The following is a 14,968-nucleotide window of genomic DNA, read 5'->3' on the forward strand; positions in this document are numbered from 1 at the left end:
TTTAATTTTCTCTCAATGTTAATGCCAAGGTATTATTTGGTCTCTAAAGGAAATATATCATTCAAAATGAGTAGGCATGTCGATGGTCTCAAGATACAGTATTTGAGTGTATGACTAAATTAATTTTGTTCACCTTTTTTTTTATTTATAAGTTCAACAACTAAACTGGTAGGAAACATTGAAAGCTCTTCAATGAAGGCCGAAATGATAGAAAAAGTCTCAAAGGTGAAATGGACCTGGAGAAAGGAAATCCACGAGCATAGCACTTCCTTTTCGGATCTTTGGTGGTTTCCTGAAAGTGACCTTTGCTAGAACCTGACTGAGACTGAATTTTGAAAGTTGAAATATTAGATGAAAATATATTACACAATATTTTTTGTTACAATAGAAAAAAACATTTTCTTCCTTGAATCTGATTATTAAAGAATTGTGTCCACTGAACATTCATCAGTACTTATCAGTACTGTCTGGTAGAGTAACTGAACGTGGAAAACAGTGTGTAAATGATCTCACACACGTCATTGTCATTTCTGCGCTGCAAATTTCATATTTACCTTTTAAAGAATTCACTGATACCAACATATTTGTGATAACCCAAAGTAATCCTTAAACCCTGGTCCTGCTGATACAATGGACGCCTATAACCATTAAGACCCAACCACAAAGCATTTCAAGGAATACATTTTCTGAGCAAAGTTGCTGATAAGCAGATTTGCTCATGGGGGAAGAAATCAGTGCTAACCTTGTTTTATCAAACCTCGTTGATAGTGCCAACCTTTGAGGAGTAGGAGAGCGATCTAGACAGCCTCAAACAGAGGAGCCTAGAACCACCTGTGTTTGATCCTACTCTGCCTGAGTATGAGTTGTTCCACAAAAGAGACATTGTTCTGATGAGAAAGAAGTCAATGGTCCAAATATTTCTCGAGAATAAACTATGTCAATTTACTATTCCATCAGCGACCGAGCTAGCCCGTTAGCATGGAGAGCTACAGCACCTCACTAGCACTAACAATGGCTGTGTCTGATATCACCCCTTTGTTAACGCATGCATCACTCCCTAGGACAACCAATGGTTTAATAGTGTGCAGAAAAATTCGATTTTGGACACTTACTAATCATCATCATTTTGCAGTCTCACTGAAAGCTGAGCGTTGCATTATGGGATTCTTAGCAGAAAGTAGCGTCCATGCCACAGACACTACTTTCTTTGTCTGATTGTGGAATCTTTGAGAGCACTGTTTAGTACACAAATTTGCAGCCTCAGAAACTGGACACTGAAATAAAATGGTTGACAGTAATGGATTTTGGACAGTACAGTAGTTCACCCACAAACCACACCAGTAGTCATTGTGCCATCAAGCGTAGTCATCCTGCTTTTTTTGTCAACTCATTTAACCTTTTTGGGACTAAGGTGGATTTCTGATTTTAAAAGAATGGCTCCACAACGATGCTAAAGTGAACGAACCTGGCTCTGTGGAGAAGGGACACTTAAACCAACACTTTAAATACAACAGGCCGGAGGAACAGTCCTTGCTCCTTAAACTCCAGCGAAAACAGAAGATTTAACTTTTATTTTATTTTTGATGAATCAAAAAAATTCTAAAGTAGATCGTGAATAATTGTCTTATAACTCATGTTGCTGAATCAGTAGGAATGAAGCACAACTTGCAGTTGGTGACCTCGATATTCTAACCTTTTGGAAAACTTGGCTGAACCAAGTGCACTGTGCTCTGCCACCGTCTGTAAATGGTGGCAGTAAAGGGAAAGTAAGAAAACAGACAAAAAGATCAGTGTTGTCAGAACCAAAATCTTAGTCAACAGTAAACACATTGTTTGTTGTGTTTGTTTTTAATAGATTTTTTTTTTTCTGACATGTTCATACTGTCACAATGTTTTCTAACTCAGCTCTTTCTCTGCAGTTTGTGGTATTTTGGTCTTAAAGAGCCCGTGGTTTATGATGTAAGTCTCTATAATAACTCAACTGTTTCAGGGTGAAGAACAACATATACCTGCCTGAGCTATTTGTGGGGACTGTTAAGAGGAAAGGACATGTTGTCCTTTGTTATTCAAATGCATCATGGAATGTGTGCAGCTACCTTGAGAGCTAACTCCACACTTTAAGTCTGGATCAGATTCCTGCTATGTGGGGAGAAGCAGAGAGACGCAAAGATCAATGAGTTCAGTGAATTATTCATTAATTCACCTTCTCCTGAGTGTGTGTGTGTGTGTGTGTGTGTGTGTGTGTGTGTGTGTGTGCTGTGATTGATTATTTGTGGAGACTGCATTGCTGTCTGGGGCTGACCAGTGTTACTCACACTGCTGTGTGCTAATATGTATTATAATATAGACTAGGATATACATTATTGTTGTGCTCTTCTGCCAATTAAATAAATAAGCCCTAAACACGCATTTTTCCTCCAAACCGTTCTTCAGCAAATTAAAGAAAGAAGAGCAAATTATTCTCTTTCTCCTCCTACTTTCTTCTCTTTTCTTTTCATATCCTCTCCTTTTCTTTCCTCTTCCCCCATTTCCTTTCAGTTCCTGAAGTTTCTTCAAACATGCCACCCTCTCCTCTATTCTATATCCTTGTATCCTTTCCTTTCCTCTTCTCTCCTCCTCCTTTCTTCCCGTTCTTTGCCATCCTCTCCTTCCTTGGAACTTTCCTCCAATATTATCTGTTTTAATCTCATCTCCTCCACTCCTTCTTTTTTTTTTTTTCATATCTCCTCTTATCTTCTATTTAATGTTATCTTCTATTTCTTTTTCCTTTCCTTTCCTTTCCTTTCCTTTCCTTTCCTTTCCTTTCCTTTCCTTTCCTTTCCTTTCCTTTCCTTTCCTTTCCTCTGATCTTGTCTTGTTTCCTCCCTTCTGCTCCTTTTTCATCTCCTCTCCCTTTCTCTTATTTTTCATTTCCTTTCATTTCCTTGGTCTCTCTGAGCATCCACACCTCCCCTTTGCATGAGCCAATTAACCAGAATCGCATTGTGCGCTGTGCTTTTCTTAAGCAGTTTTAAAATAGGACCGTAAATGTGGGTCAGACGAATTATTTTTGTGTCTGGTGTTAATTCTCTGCTTCAGACTGGAGGAAAAGTGTTGCGAAGACAGAGATTTGCTTCATGTTGCGGCTCCCTGGGGGTCACTAATCCTGAACATCAGCTTTAGTGTGCAGTACTGTATCCCAGTGATGCTCCACTGTGTGTGAGCAGTAGAATTTCTACACTTAGGCAGACAACACAAGGATTGAAATATAGTTTAGAATCCCAGTTTGAGTTTACTGTTTTGATTCTGGAAATAGACTTTGTCAGAATTTCTTCATGTCGTGTGCGCAGTGAATTATTTTTATATGCTAAATATACTGCACACTTAATTACACACTGCACTGCAGGGTGTTCCCCTGATTATAAGCACATCTCAATTAAGAGAGCATGTGTACACACACACACACACATGCTGGGGTGATGTTTTTAGACAAATCTACTTTATTTTTTTTTATAGGACTTGTATGTAAATCCTGATAACCACTGATAGAAATTTTAATAAAATTTTTCCTGGTTTGCATATTAGGAAAACAATATTTTTACATCAATACAACAGGGCATTGATATTACTCATAAATAGACATGAATATGTTAATACAGTCATAGCCAACATGCCATAAATGGAGTGTTCATAAATTTCCAAAAATCAAGCAACCAATTTTAAATATTTTGTAAGTACAGTTTATGATCAATAGATTTCTTTCTAACATTTTACCAGGCAAGTTTAATGACAGTAAAGTTAAACAATTTATACTATTTTTTTCATCAGTGATAATTCGCTATTGATGCTTTTTGGAAACTCAACACTTCCTGTTGTTTCGTTGAATTCTTGATTTTTGTGGCATGATTATACGACGTAATCATCTTCTACCCACTACTTTGTTGTTCTGAGGTTCCCTTTCCAACGCAAAAGCAGTTTTCACTCACTATTTAATTGCACTCTGTTCTACTTTGCCTTTTTTTAATCAGGGTCAAGCTGTGAAGTGAAATGTAACACCTTAAAAGCTGGTCAGCTCAATAGACATACTTTTTCCCTGATAGGCTTCAGAATCGTATTAATTCATTTCCAGGCAGTTATTATACCGTAGGACAACATTGCAGATATTTCACATTAAAAGCCTTCCAGCATTGTAAAACATAAGCAGAGAGGGATGACTTTCATTGATGGTACCTTAAAAAATGGCAGTGAAGAATGAATGCGATAAAATAGTGAATGAGCAAAGTCATTCTTTATAAAGGGAAAAGATACATCAGCAAATATGACCTTGTTGTTGTACTAATATATACCGAATTTAAAAAGCAATCCATTTTTAAAGAAGCAATTCCAGCCACCATTTAGAGTTTTGGACCCGGCCTTTGGCAGGACTTGGCTATTATGTTTGTACCAGACACAGCTATTATCTGGTTATTGTTGAGGAAAATTATGAAAAAAATAGGAAGAAGGATAAAGAGGTCAAAAGGAAGAAAAAAAGGATGATGAAGAAGAAGAAGAAGTGAATTGGGACTCGTTCCAGGTCACCTGACATTTGCTGTAGTGAGTCTTGTAACTCCTTATTGAACATTGATATGCGGTTGCTTTGTTGTCTCACTTGAACACACATCCACACATCCACATACATCCACACGCACACCACCGAACCACCCTGGGTACAGTGATTGTAATCTTGGAAATGGAGCTGGTAAACGTCCTGAGCTCAATTTCATGACATCCATTTATCGCTCCCATTTCCCTCCTTCCATTCAGTTTAACAGATATATAGACTGCAGATCTCCAAATCACAACAATTACTATTTCCTACAAAACTTCAAGTAAACATTGGGTTATCTAGTAGACTATCCACAGCAGCAAATAATTCAGATGTTTTTCACTTGTACATTTTGAGCCCATATTTATTTGCTTAAAATGGCTGAAAGTCAGATTGGGTTTTTTTACTCAGTCTTTGGAAACTCCAATTGATTCTGAACAGTGGTCTTTTGATCAACGTCAAAACGTAACTCTTCTCGGAGTTGTGACCATACACTGTACAGTTGACGTAGCTTCTGGGTCTGAAAAATGAGGTTGATGTTGAAGTGCCTCCAGTGGCAATATCACAGAGTGCCACTAGAGGTTGGTTTCAAAAGGTCGCTCCTTCTTATTAGTTTTCTAATCTTAGTTATCTGAAAATAATCCCTCCATGAGTTCGAAAATGAGACTCAAAAAGCTGTGTTTTTGGGGGTGCATCAGTTTGATTGACAGGCCTGTGGTGCAGTCAGGTTACAGCTATTGGCGGGCGAGACGTAGTATCTTTGGGTTCAGATCAAGTCAGATCCACCGTTTGACCCTCCCCCCCCAAACACACACACACACACACACACACACACACACACACACACACACACACACACACACACACACACACACACACACACACACACACACACACACACAGTTGTGGCTTCAAACTGCTCCAAACTAGCAAGATGGCGACGGCCAACATCCAAACTCATAATGGCTGTTCACAATACAATGGGTGATGTCACTGTTGGTTGCCACTTGGTTGTAACTCAGAGGAGGGGTGCAATTTTGGATTTAGGTCACCTTGCGTGGGATCTCTGCTGGCCCCTGGTGAAGCTTTTTTCTTTTTTTTTTTCTCTCATTTTGGTGAGTTAAATTACAAAGTAGAACATTGAATATTGTATTCCCCACCTGTCCCTGTAGTTTTAATGCTGGTCTTTTATGAGTCAACCAAGTACAATCAGTATCAACTCTTTCTTCAGACATCTACAGTATTGATTATATCTTCCACATCATCCCCATATACATATACTTTTTAACACAATGTGAATATGACCTTTATTTTTTTAGCCTTACAGTATATAATTAAAAGGAAGAGAATACAATCTAAAGTTAAGTAGCATTTTGCTCACTTAAAAAGACCCTTTTGGATGTCTGAATCTAAGCTACTTTTTGCTCAGTATGTTTTAGCTCAAATTGATGACCAGGAGTTGGACTTGGGATTGGGGTCAATGGTGCATTGCAGAGGCACACACACACACACACACACACACACACACACACACACACACACACACACACACACACACACACACACACACACACACACACACACACACACACGTATGCTCACAGAAAGAGAGAGCAAGCCTCTGTGATCCGTCAGTGGGGGGGCTTTTAGGGCTCCCATCACACTCCGTCACCCTTTATTCGACCCACCAGTATTCCCACTGATATGGTCACCTGAGCCTTTGAAGTGGAGCTTTTTATCATAGAGTGGTTCACTTTAGTGCTGCAGGCTTGTCAGGTACTAACCTGATATATAATGACCCAGTGCTTTTCTACTAGGGTTACAACACTGCAGGGTGTAATTGATTAGGCCCAGAATGCTTCCACATACAGTATGTTAAAAGGTACGTAGTGACTCTAGGAAAATGCTGGGAGTGGTGAGTGATATAGATAAGGCCAAGGTCAAAAGGGAACTCATTAGAGCAGTATTATAGCTCTCGTCCGTCTTTCTTTATCTACATTTTGTAATCTCTGCATGGTTGCTGTCAAATGTTTTCTTTTTAATTACTAATTGTTCATTTGTTTCTGAAATAGTATTTATTTATTTTATATAATAGCGCTACTGTACTGAAGTCTGTTGCTGAGATCTGGCTGTGCGGTCACATTGAAAAAAAGAAAGTCTCATACGGAAGACTATCACACAATCTGATATCACATCAGAGCACGTAATATACCATCAGTCCACGGCACGTATGATTATGTGTTAGTATCATGTTTTTTGTGTGTTATAACAGGTTGAACATACAGGTTGTAAGTAAACCTTCCGGTTTTCCAAATGTTTAAAGAGAAAAAGAAGAGAGGATTTAAACATCCATCTATTTACAGACCTACTTCCAGTTTCAACTTTGACTTGCCTGTTACCATCGAGATCTATTTTCCAAATTGGACTTCAAGCTCTTGTTTAAGTCTGGTTTAAGTCTGGTTTAGCAACACGCTTGCAATAAGCTTCATCCATACGGACAACTCTACATTTTTAGCTTATGTTGACATTTTACAGTCGATTTTTACAGCATTCACCAAAGTTATGACTTATGTTCAACCAGAAGAGCAACTTCATAGCAAAAAACATAAGCCACAGTTGTAGTATTAGTTATGGACATTGTAAGATTATTGATGTGTCAGATGTTACCACTCAGTTTTTGTCTTTCTTACCCTCCTGGACGTTGTGGCAGTGACATCACCATGTTCCCACTTCTCATCCTTTAATGTGGCGAGTACAATATTATAATAAATCAAATTATTTTGAACTGGAGTTGTCTTCTTTCCTCTTGTTCTTCTCCAATGTGTAGCTGTCCAGATCAATTTCCCCACACGACTCATTAAAGTACTCCAAAATCACAATGGAATTAAGAAGGCAATTTGTAATTTTACCTCCTCTCCTGTTAAGAGGGTGGAGGTAATGCACATGATGCTTTTGAGAGCTGCCATAAAACAGCTAAGAGAGAATCCCTGAGACAGAATCCCTGAGTAATATCTTACTGCTACCCTTTCAGAACAGTGGTCTGAGTGATGTTTTTTTGTTTGTTGGTATGCCTGTACCAAATATAAATATGGGAGAAAGTTTTAGATGCTAGATTCTGATATGAACTCACCCAAAACATTCTCCCAGGTGAGTCAGGTGTGGAGGAAATGCATGCTTTCTCTCCTTCTGTCTCCTTCAGTCCCTCCATGTCCCTCTGTAGAAGTACAGAACAGCGCATATGCAGGATGACAGATTGGACTGACAGCAGCATCCTGCAGTGTGCACAAATCTTACCTCTGCAAAATAATCTGCATGTAGAAAAGTGAAGTGCAGTGAAGGTTTAGAGAAGAGAAGGGAAGTTAGAGAATCTCTCTGTGACTGTGAAGATGTTTTGTGCTAAATCTAAGTCTCTGCAGATACTGTATCTGTCTCCCTGACGCTCAGTGATGTATCTAGCTATGAAAGACGCCACAAGCTGAGCTGCTGCTTTGTTACTGTATTTGCTGTCTGGCAGATGCTGTTTCCTTTTTCAGCACTTGTTTCAGTGTGATGCCAAGACTCGCTTCTCAGGAGTACATTGCAGAAAGCTTGCACACCGATTATTGCACAGCCAAACCCAGACAGTCATTGATCGCAGCCGGAGGGGAAAAGCTGCTGAGTCATTGTTTTTGTAAGTTTTGTAAAAAGCCTAAAGTGTCATTTTTGTTGTAATATTTGGCGTTTTGATCCTCGTAAATGTCATCATGGCTTCATTATTTTGGCTCGGCTGGAAACTGCAGCGTTCTGTTTTTTTTGTCTTGCATTTGGATTCTGTTGTAGACGCTGCTTGGCAGCTCGGGCTGGGTGATTTGCAATTCAGATCCTGTGTCTTTTTCTCTCACTTGCAAACACACACACACACACACACACACACACACACACACACACACACACACACACACACACACACACACACACACACACACACACACACACACACACACTGTTGCGTCACATGACACAGTCCACCACGCACGCTGTTTCCCTGCAACTTCCTTCTATGTACTGAACACTTCCTTTGGGTTGTGTTCTAGAGACGATCCGTCACAGCTTCGGACGACAGGGAAAGAAAGAGGAGAGGAATGGAGGATGTGTGAGAAAGAAGGAGGCAGTGTCACAGATGAAATGAGGACATTCTCGGTCTGTCTGGCATGTGTCTCTACTCTCTGACAATCTCAGTTCTTATACACTCCTCTGGTACATCCTGTCTGGTATTTCTGGTAGTTTTTAATAACGTCCTCAATGGGCTCCTGCAGGGTTGGCAGGGTGGGAACCATTCATCTGCCATGCAATGACAGCTCGTTCTATCTACCAGGGTTTAAGAGACATTTTGTGTTTGTAGGCAAATCCTAAAACCCCCAAAAGCTAATGTAGTGCCGTGACCCCAAAAATCTACAGCCATGCTACAGACTCTGTGAGGCTAATGTCACTTTCTAACATGCAAATGTTAGCATTTTAACATTTGCTAATTAGTAATTCAGCTGAGGCTCATGGACATGCTTTTATTGCAGGTACTGGGTTTGTAAACCAGTGACCTGATGATGCTATTAGTCTGGGGAGGATGTTTAATCTGAGAATCATGAATGTGTTCAGAAGACGTGGAGATATTTGACTAAATAAGTGAAACCCTGATCTGCATTTAGACCTGAGAAGTGAGGGGTAGTAACCATAGTAATTAGAATTCATCCTCTCTTGACCAGAACAAGACATTTTTTTAATCAAATTTACTTTCTATCGGTACAGCAATAGTCAAAATGTTTCACTCACAGCCACAAATTCTGAGCTGGTATTTGAAGGACAGTCAAGATCACCCATATCTTCAGGACACATCTTCTGGGAGCAATGACTGTTTGTACCAAATTTTGTGTCAGTGCATCACTTAGAGATATTTGCTTAGATAACTAATAACTCACTCGTTGCTCCTAGTGAACATTTTGTGGATTCCCTAAGTCAGTGCAAGATTCATCACGAATGTCCGTACCATTAAATAAAATGTAAGTCCATTTTATTTTTGTCAAGATATTTTAGCGGACATTTCAGGTGGTCACCAAAGTCACTAAAATTCATCCTCTGAGCAACGTGTATTTCCGGACCAAAGATGTGGACCAACCAACCAGTGTTGCCATCCATAGAACGTCAGCGCTAGAATGTAATAAAAGTAATATTTAGGAAGATCAGCTTTAAGAGGAGTTAATTATTTACATCATGGCAGAATATTTCCCATCAGGTCATCTGGTTCAGTTATGTTCTGAATGCCTGGCTCGGTGCCTAATGAGTCACGGTGCCTGATTACTTCACCGTTGTGGAAGTGGCCATTGTTTCATTGGAACGCAGAACATGGAGAAGGTCCAGCATCATTACCGTTAACCTGAGGTGACCTTACACCAGCTGATTGAAGAATGTCCTCATTGTTCCTCTACACTGAACATACAGCGTTCAGTCACATGACGCGCCCATTCGCTGTACGCGTTGGCCATCGAAATTGTTTGAGAGTAATGGACAACTTGAGAGTTAATCACGCATACATGATGTGGAAAGACTTTTAGACCATCATGTTGCCTCATCATTGTATAAATACAAAAGTATTTATAAAAAAACAAAAATTCAATTAAATTCAATTCAACTTTATTTATATAGCGCCAAATCACAACATAGGTTATTTCATGGCACTTAACACATAAACGTCCTTACAGCAGGACGTTACAATATTATACAGAGAAACCCAACAAAATGAACACTGTAACCATAGTTACGCTTACAAAAACTACCAGTAACATTATTAATGTGGACCAGGATCAGAAGGACAACAGGAGCTCAAGGCTTGAAATAATTTGGATGGACATGTATTGAACAGATTCACTGCAATTCACTGCAGTATTTTTATCACAACATACGTGTTTAACACACATGAATCCCAAAAATACAAAAACTAACATGATAAAGTGCACCCAAAAAAAAAAATCCAGTCAATGTCCCTGAATTCTGTCTTTAATCATCAAATAGATGGCTCAGTTCTTGGGGCCCCATTAGTGTTTGTAAAGTTTCAGTCCTGCGTTGTACTCATGGAAATGAAGTGGAGGGATTTCCCTCCCCCACTTCACTGAAGTGAAGTGGAGAGGGAAACCCATCCTCATAAGGTGATAGTCTGTTGGATCCTCCTGTTGGCTGGCTCGCCATCCGGTTAACTGTATACTCTTCAGTGGGTGTTCTTCTTGGCATTGGACTTCCTCCAAAAATCCTCTCTATTTCAAAACCTTAGCGCTGAACAGTTTGAATCCCTGTAGCTCCTGACAGGACAGGAACATTTACTTTAAACCTCTTAACCCACTTTATGCCACTTACAATACTGCAACTTCTTCGTTTTATGATATGTTTGCATTATTGTTGTTCACATTGTCCCTGTACGGTATGTCAGCTCCGTATTTACCTCTTTCTGTAAAGGTCTGGTTTGATTACCCCAACAGCAATTAATCTCTAAGCCTACGTGTTGCCTTCTTGGATATTGATTAGATATCACCTCAGGTCAATGGGGGGTGGGGGGGGGGGGGGTGTTAAAGGCTGTCTCCAAATAGCAACAAACACACAGCAGCTCAATATGAAGTAACCTTGACCGTGAATCAGATATCGGTACAAGCTTCAGTAAGTCTGTGTAGAGCTGTACTTTATATACATGTGTAAAGACTGCAGAGCAAAGCAGTCTTGTTTGTTGTTGCTACAAAAAGTGAGGCCACTAGCTTGGCTACATTTCTTAATACTGTGTTCTTTATTTCTAAATGGAATATATTTATTTTTATTTTTTTTAAGTTGAAGTATCTGCATTAAGCGTGTTCCCTCTGACTGTTTTTGCATTTTAAAAAAAACAGTGAGTGGAAATATAAAACAAGAAAAGACAAAACATCACATATTTTTTCCTTGTCTGAGGGGAAAAAAATGATGTTTTGTTAAATGCAACTAAAAGCACTGGAACTTTCTTTGAGAAGAAGTGATGAAGGAGGATGTATCAGCGTGATGGAACAGGAGAGAAATGATGGCAAACAAAAACATTTCCACTGTTTCAGGTTTGACTCAAGGACTTTATTTACGTCATCTTGTTGTACTTTCTCCTTCTGCCATCGATTAACGGCAATGACTGCAGAATTAGCAACGCCAGTGTTCATTTCATCGAACCAACTGTAATATTCTCAGAAGTGGACGGAAATGTGCACGAATTAGAATCTTCTTTTGCTGATTCCCTGAAAATTTTGTAAACATTTTTGCTCCTGGCTACTGTTACATTTATTAAGCTTTCTCAAATACAGAAGATAAATATCTGTAACTGTGATGTTCTTGGATAGTTTTGGTATTATGTTGTTTTCAACAAATGTCTAGCTACCCGTCTACAATGACTTGTTTCACGATTCTATTCTGGATCTGGTTCATTTTGTGCTGCTTCAGGAAGATTGCGCATTTTCATAAACTTTTTTTTAGAGATGCCTGTTTGCTGTTGATGTCATGAAGTGATTAGCTTAACGTTTACAAAGTGTCCCACACTAATGTTATGTTCAGAACAAACGCGAGGTGAATTTGACCTTACTCGCTACAACTTTTGCGTTACGGCCGCTCAAGTTAAATGTTTTCACGTCGCACGGACGCCAATTTCTGTCCTTTCACATTCGCTGACATTCACGTCTTTGCATTTACTTTGTATGTAATCAATACGCGGGAATAATTTGCTTCGCGTTCGGTCTGAACACACCATAAGATTGAAGATTTCGCTCGGTCTGTCAAAACCATGTCAAAGTCTTTCAAATAGATCTGTAAACTTCCATTTTTTATTTTTTTTTTTGGGGGGGGGCTCTCCTGAACAATAAGCCTCACTAAAGCTCAAGGTATTGGAAACTGAGAGTCAGATAGTTCATAGTTGAGTTAGCTACTTGTCTCTGCAGGACACCTTTGTGACGGATATGTAGTCCTGATATGTAGCAGCCAACTTTCAGCAGCCAGATGGTGATGTCACACACACAATCAAAGAGTGACTGATGACATTGACGTTTGCCATTCAGCATTCAGGTGTGTAAATGAAAGTTTGTACTTTTGGGAGAAAGTTATTCTTGTGTCACATTGTGAACTTATTGGCAAATCATTTTTCATATTCCCCACTGGCTTTCATTATTATCCCCTCACTTTTGAGAAGTGACCTTCAAACTCTGGTCAGCTGGCATGTCAGTCCAGAAACTGGTCTCTCTTCAGGTAGATGTGTAACAGCTAATCAAGCTAAATTACTGTGTTTTAATTTCGTCAGTCTCAAAGACAAGGACATTTTCTGAAAGTTGAGCTATATAGTCAGAATGGACCCAATTATCAGAGTGAGGCCCAGGCTTGAAAATATTATAAAAACATGTATTATTGCTGCATAAAGTAGATGCTCAATCTCTACTACATATTTTTCTCTTTCAGAAAGTATGTTGTTTTTACTTGTAGAGGTTTGATCCAAACATTAGTATTAATGCAATGGGACGCTTTGGAGCAGGTACTGAAAATGTATTTATGAGCACAATTTTCCATATTCCCAATCCTGAAACATACAAAGAGGAAAAACTAATTACTGTATTATTTTCCCTCCAAAAACATTCTGAACACCAGGTAGGTAATCACTGAGCTGTCAGAGTTGGACTGGGAGGACTGGGACACACCCAGTGACAGATTACCAGGAAGCGGTGTCGTTCCCTTTGAGTTGCACATGTTTCTATTTATAACAGATAGCTGCAAATAACTCAGAGATGTGGAAGAGAGAGAGAGAGAGAGAGAGAGAGAGAGAGAGACATAGGGAGTCATATGACCTACAGCTCATTCCAGAGATAGTGACGGACAGGGCTCTCACTCTGTGCTCCCATCTATTATTACACCAGAGCAGCAGCGCGTGCAGAGGATGTGTCGCAACACTGCCAGAGGACTCTGAAAAGATTTCTGGGATATTCTCTGTAATAATTAGCAACAAAGGACACAACAATATATCCCGTTTGGGATAAACAACAGAGTGACAATGCCAGAGGAGAAAGGTAATAATCCACTTTTAATAACCTTTAATGAGCTATATGTGCTGTGTTCACCTGCCAGAGAGATGAGAGAGTTTATTTCTTGATTTATCTTTTAACACTGTTGTTATTCTGACTCGACACTTTTAAACCAACGACTCAGAAATGTGAAACTCATACACGTGTGTTTAAGGATGTGTGTGTTTCTGTGTAAATTGTGCAAGAACTACAGCTGAACCTGTTATATAATCCCAGTCAAAAGCTTTGGTCAGTTTTTGTGTGAATTCAAATGTCAATGACAACAACAAGCCTGTGGGAGCGAGCTGAATGCTTTTCACTGCAGGTTCATATGATGCCTGCCTGCAACATCCCTGGCAACAACTCTGTTGTCTTGGTCCCCTGCCTGCATCTCTAACACTGGGAGCTCAGCCATTTGGGCTGCTGAGAATGGGGTGGAGGCCAGTTGCTAAGAAGAAATCTGTGATATCCCTATAGTTATTTACTCTGTCTCTTTGGTATTACACAACAAGGTGACCTTTTCGGGGATTTCAATTTAAAATTTTTACTGCACCTTTTGTATAAACCTTATGGGACTCATGTTTCTTCACCCAGTATATTTAAGCAATAGCTCATGACAGGCTGTGTATAGTGTAATTATAGTGAAGCGGAGGCCTGGAATGAGCTATTGCTTTTATAAATTGGTGACCAAGTATGGGAATATGAACTTTATAGACACATCCCCATCTGAACTATTTTAATTAACGTGTTCATACCTTACGCTATGTGGCTGCCCACACCTAGTGTAAGGTGGTTGGTATGCAACATACTCATCATTTGGCTTGTTATTTATATTCATTTGTGTGTTAACATTTATTGTCCGGCTGGACAATGAAAAACTGCCCGGCATCAGTTGTATGGCTTTGAAAACTGCTTGGCTTCCATTTTTGTTATAGGTACAGATGTGCCGCTTGGCGTGGTGTATTCACCGAGTTGTAGTTGCCAATAAGCTCTGAAGGTTTTTACACTAGTGGCCTTCTACAGCCATGACCACTATCAAGACTATAATGTCAAGACCATGAACAGATCATTTCTGAATGGCGGACCTGTGGAGGCAGTGGTTGGTGTATTTCTTCTGCGTTCCGGTTTGCTGGGCAAAGTTGTCGCAAGATGATTAACTCCCATTGGCTCTCGAGTGTACCTTTAACACACAGCAAATAATTTTGTGTTTCATTTTAGGCAATACTTTAACAGCAAGACTAGCTAATAGACTACCCTGCATATGGTATAGTTATACAGAATTTTGAAAAAGCTCCGTGGTTATAGTCTTAACCAAAAGAGTAAGCACTAAGCC

At 39.5% G+C, this 14,968-nt stretch overlaps 1 protein-coding gene across 8 annotated transcripts in view; it reads left to right on the plus strand.

Annotated features, from left to right (window-relative positions):
- The window catches only part of ablim2 (actin binding LIM protein family, member 2), a 103,325-nt gene that overhangs the window by 8,638 nt on the left and 79,719 nt on the right, over nucleotides 1–14,968 (plus strand). For 2 of the 8 annotated variants that reach the window (XM_069159102.1, XM_069159098.1), the window contains exon 1: nucleotides 13,438–13,641. The exons of 1 other annotated variant lie outside the window; for it this stretch is intronic. In XM_069159102.1, coding sequence (XP_069015203.1) covers nucleotides 13,626–13,641 — 16 coding nt within the window. In that variant the 5' untranslated portion in view covers nucleotides 13,438–13,625. Of the gene's footprint in view, nucleotides 1–13,437; nucleotides 13,642–14,968 lie in introns of those variants that run through there. 5 more of the 8 variants (XM_069159099.1, XM_069159097.1, XM_069159101.1 and 2 more) reach the window with 3 other exon arrangements.

Source organism: Embiotoca jacksoni, unplaced genomic scaffold, assembly GCF_022577435.1.
Source record: "Embiotoca jacksoni isolate LCO1_2020_lvr unplaced genomic scaffold, fEmbJac1.0.p SCAF_24, whole genome shotgun sequence".
Taxonomy (NCBI): Eukaryota; Metazoa; Chordata; class Actinopteri; family Embiotocidae; genus Embiotoca; species Embiotoca jacksoni.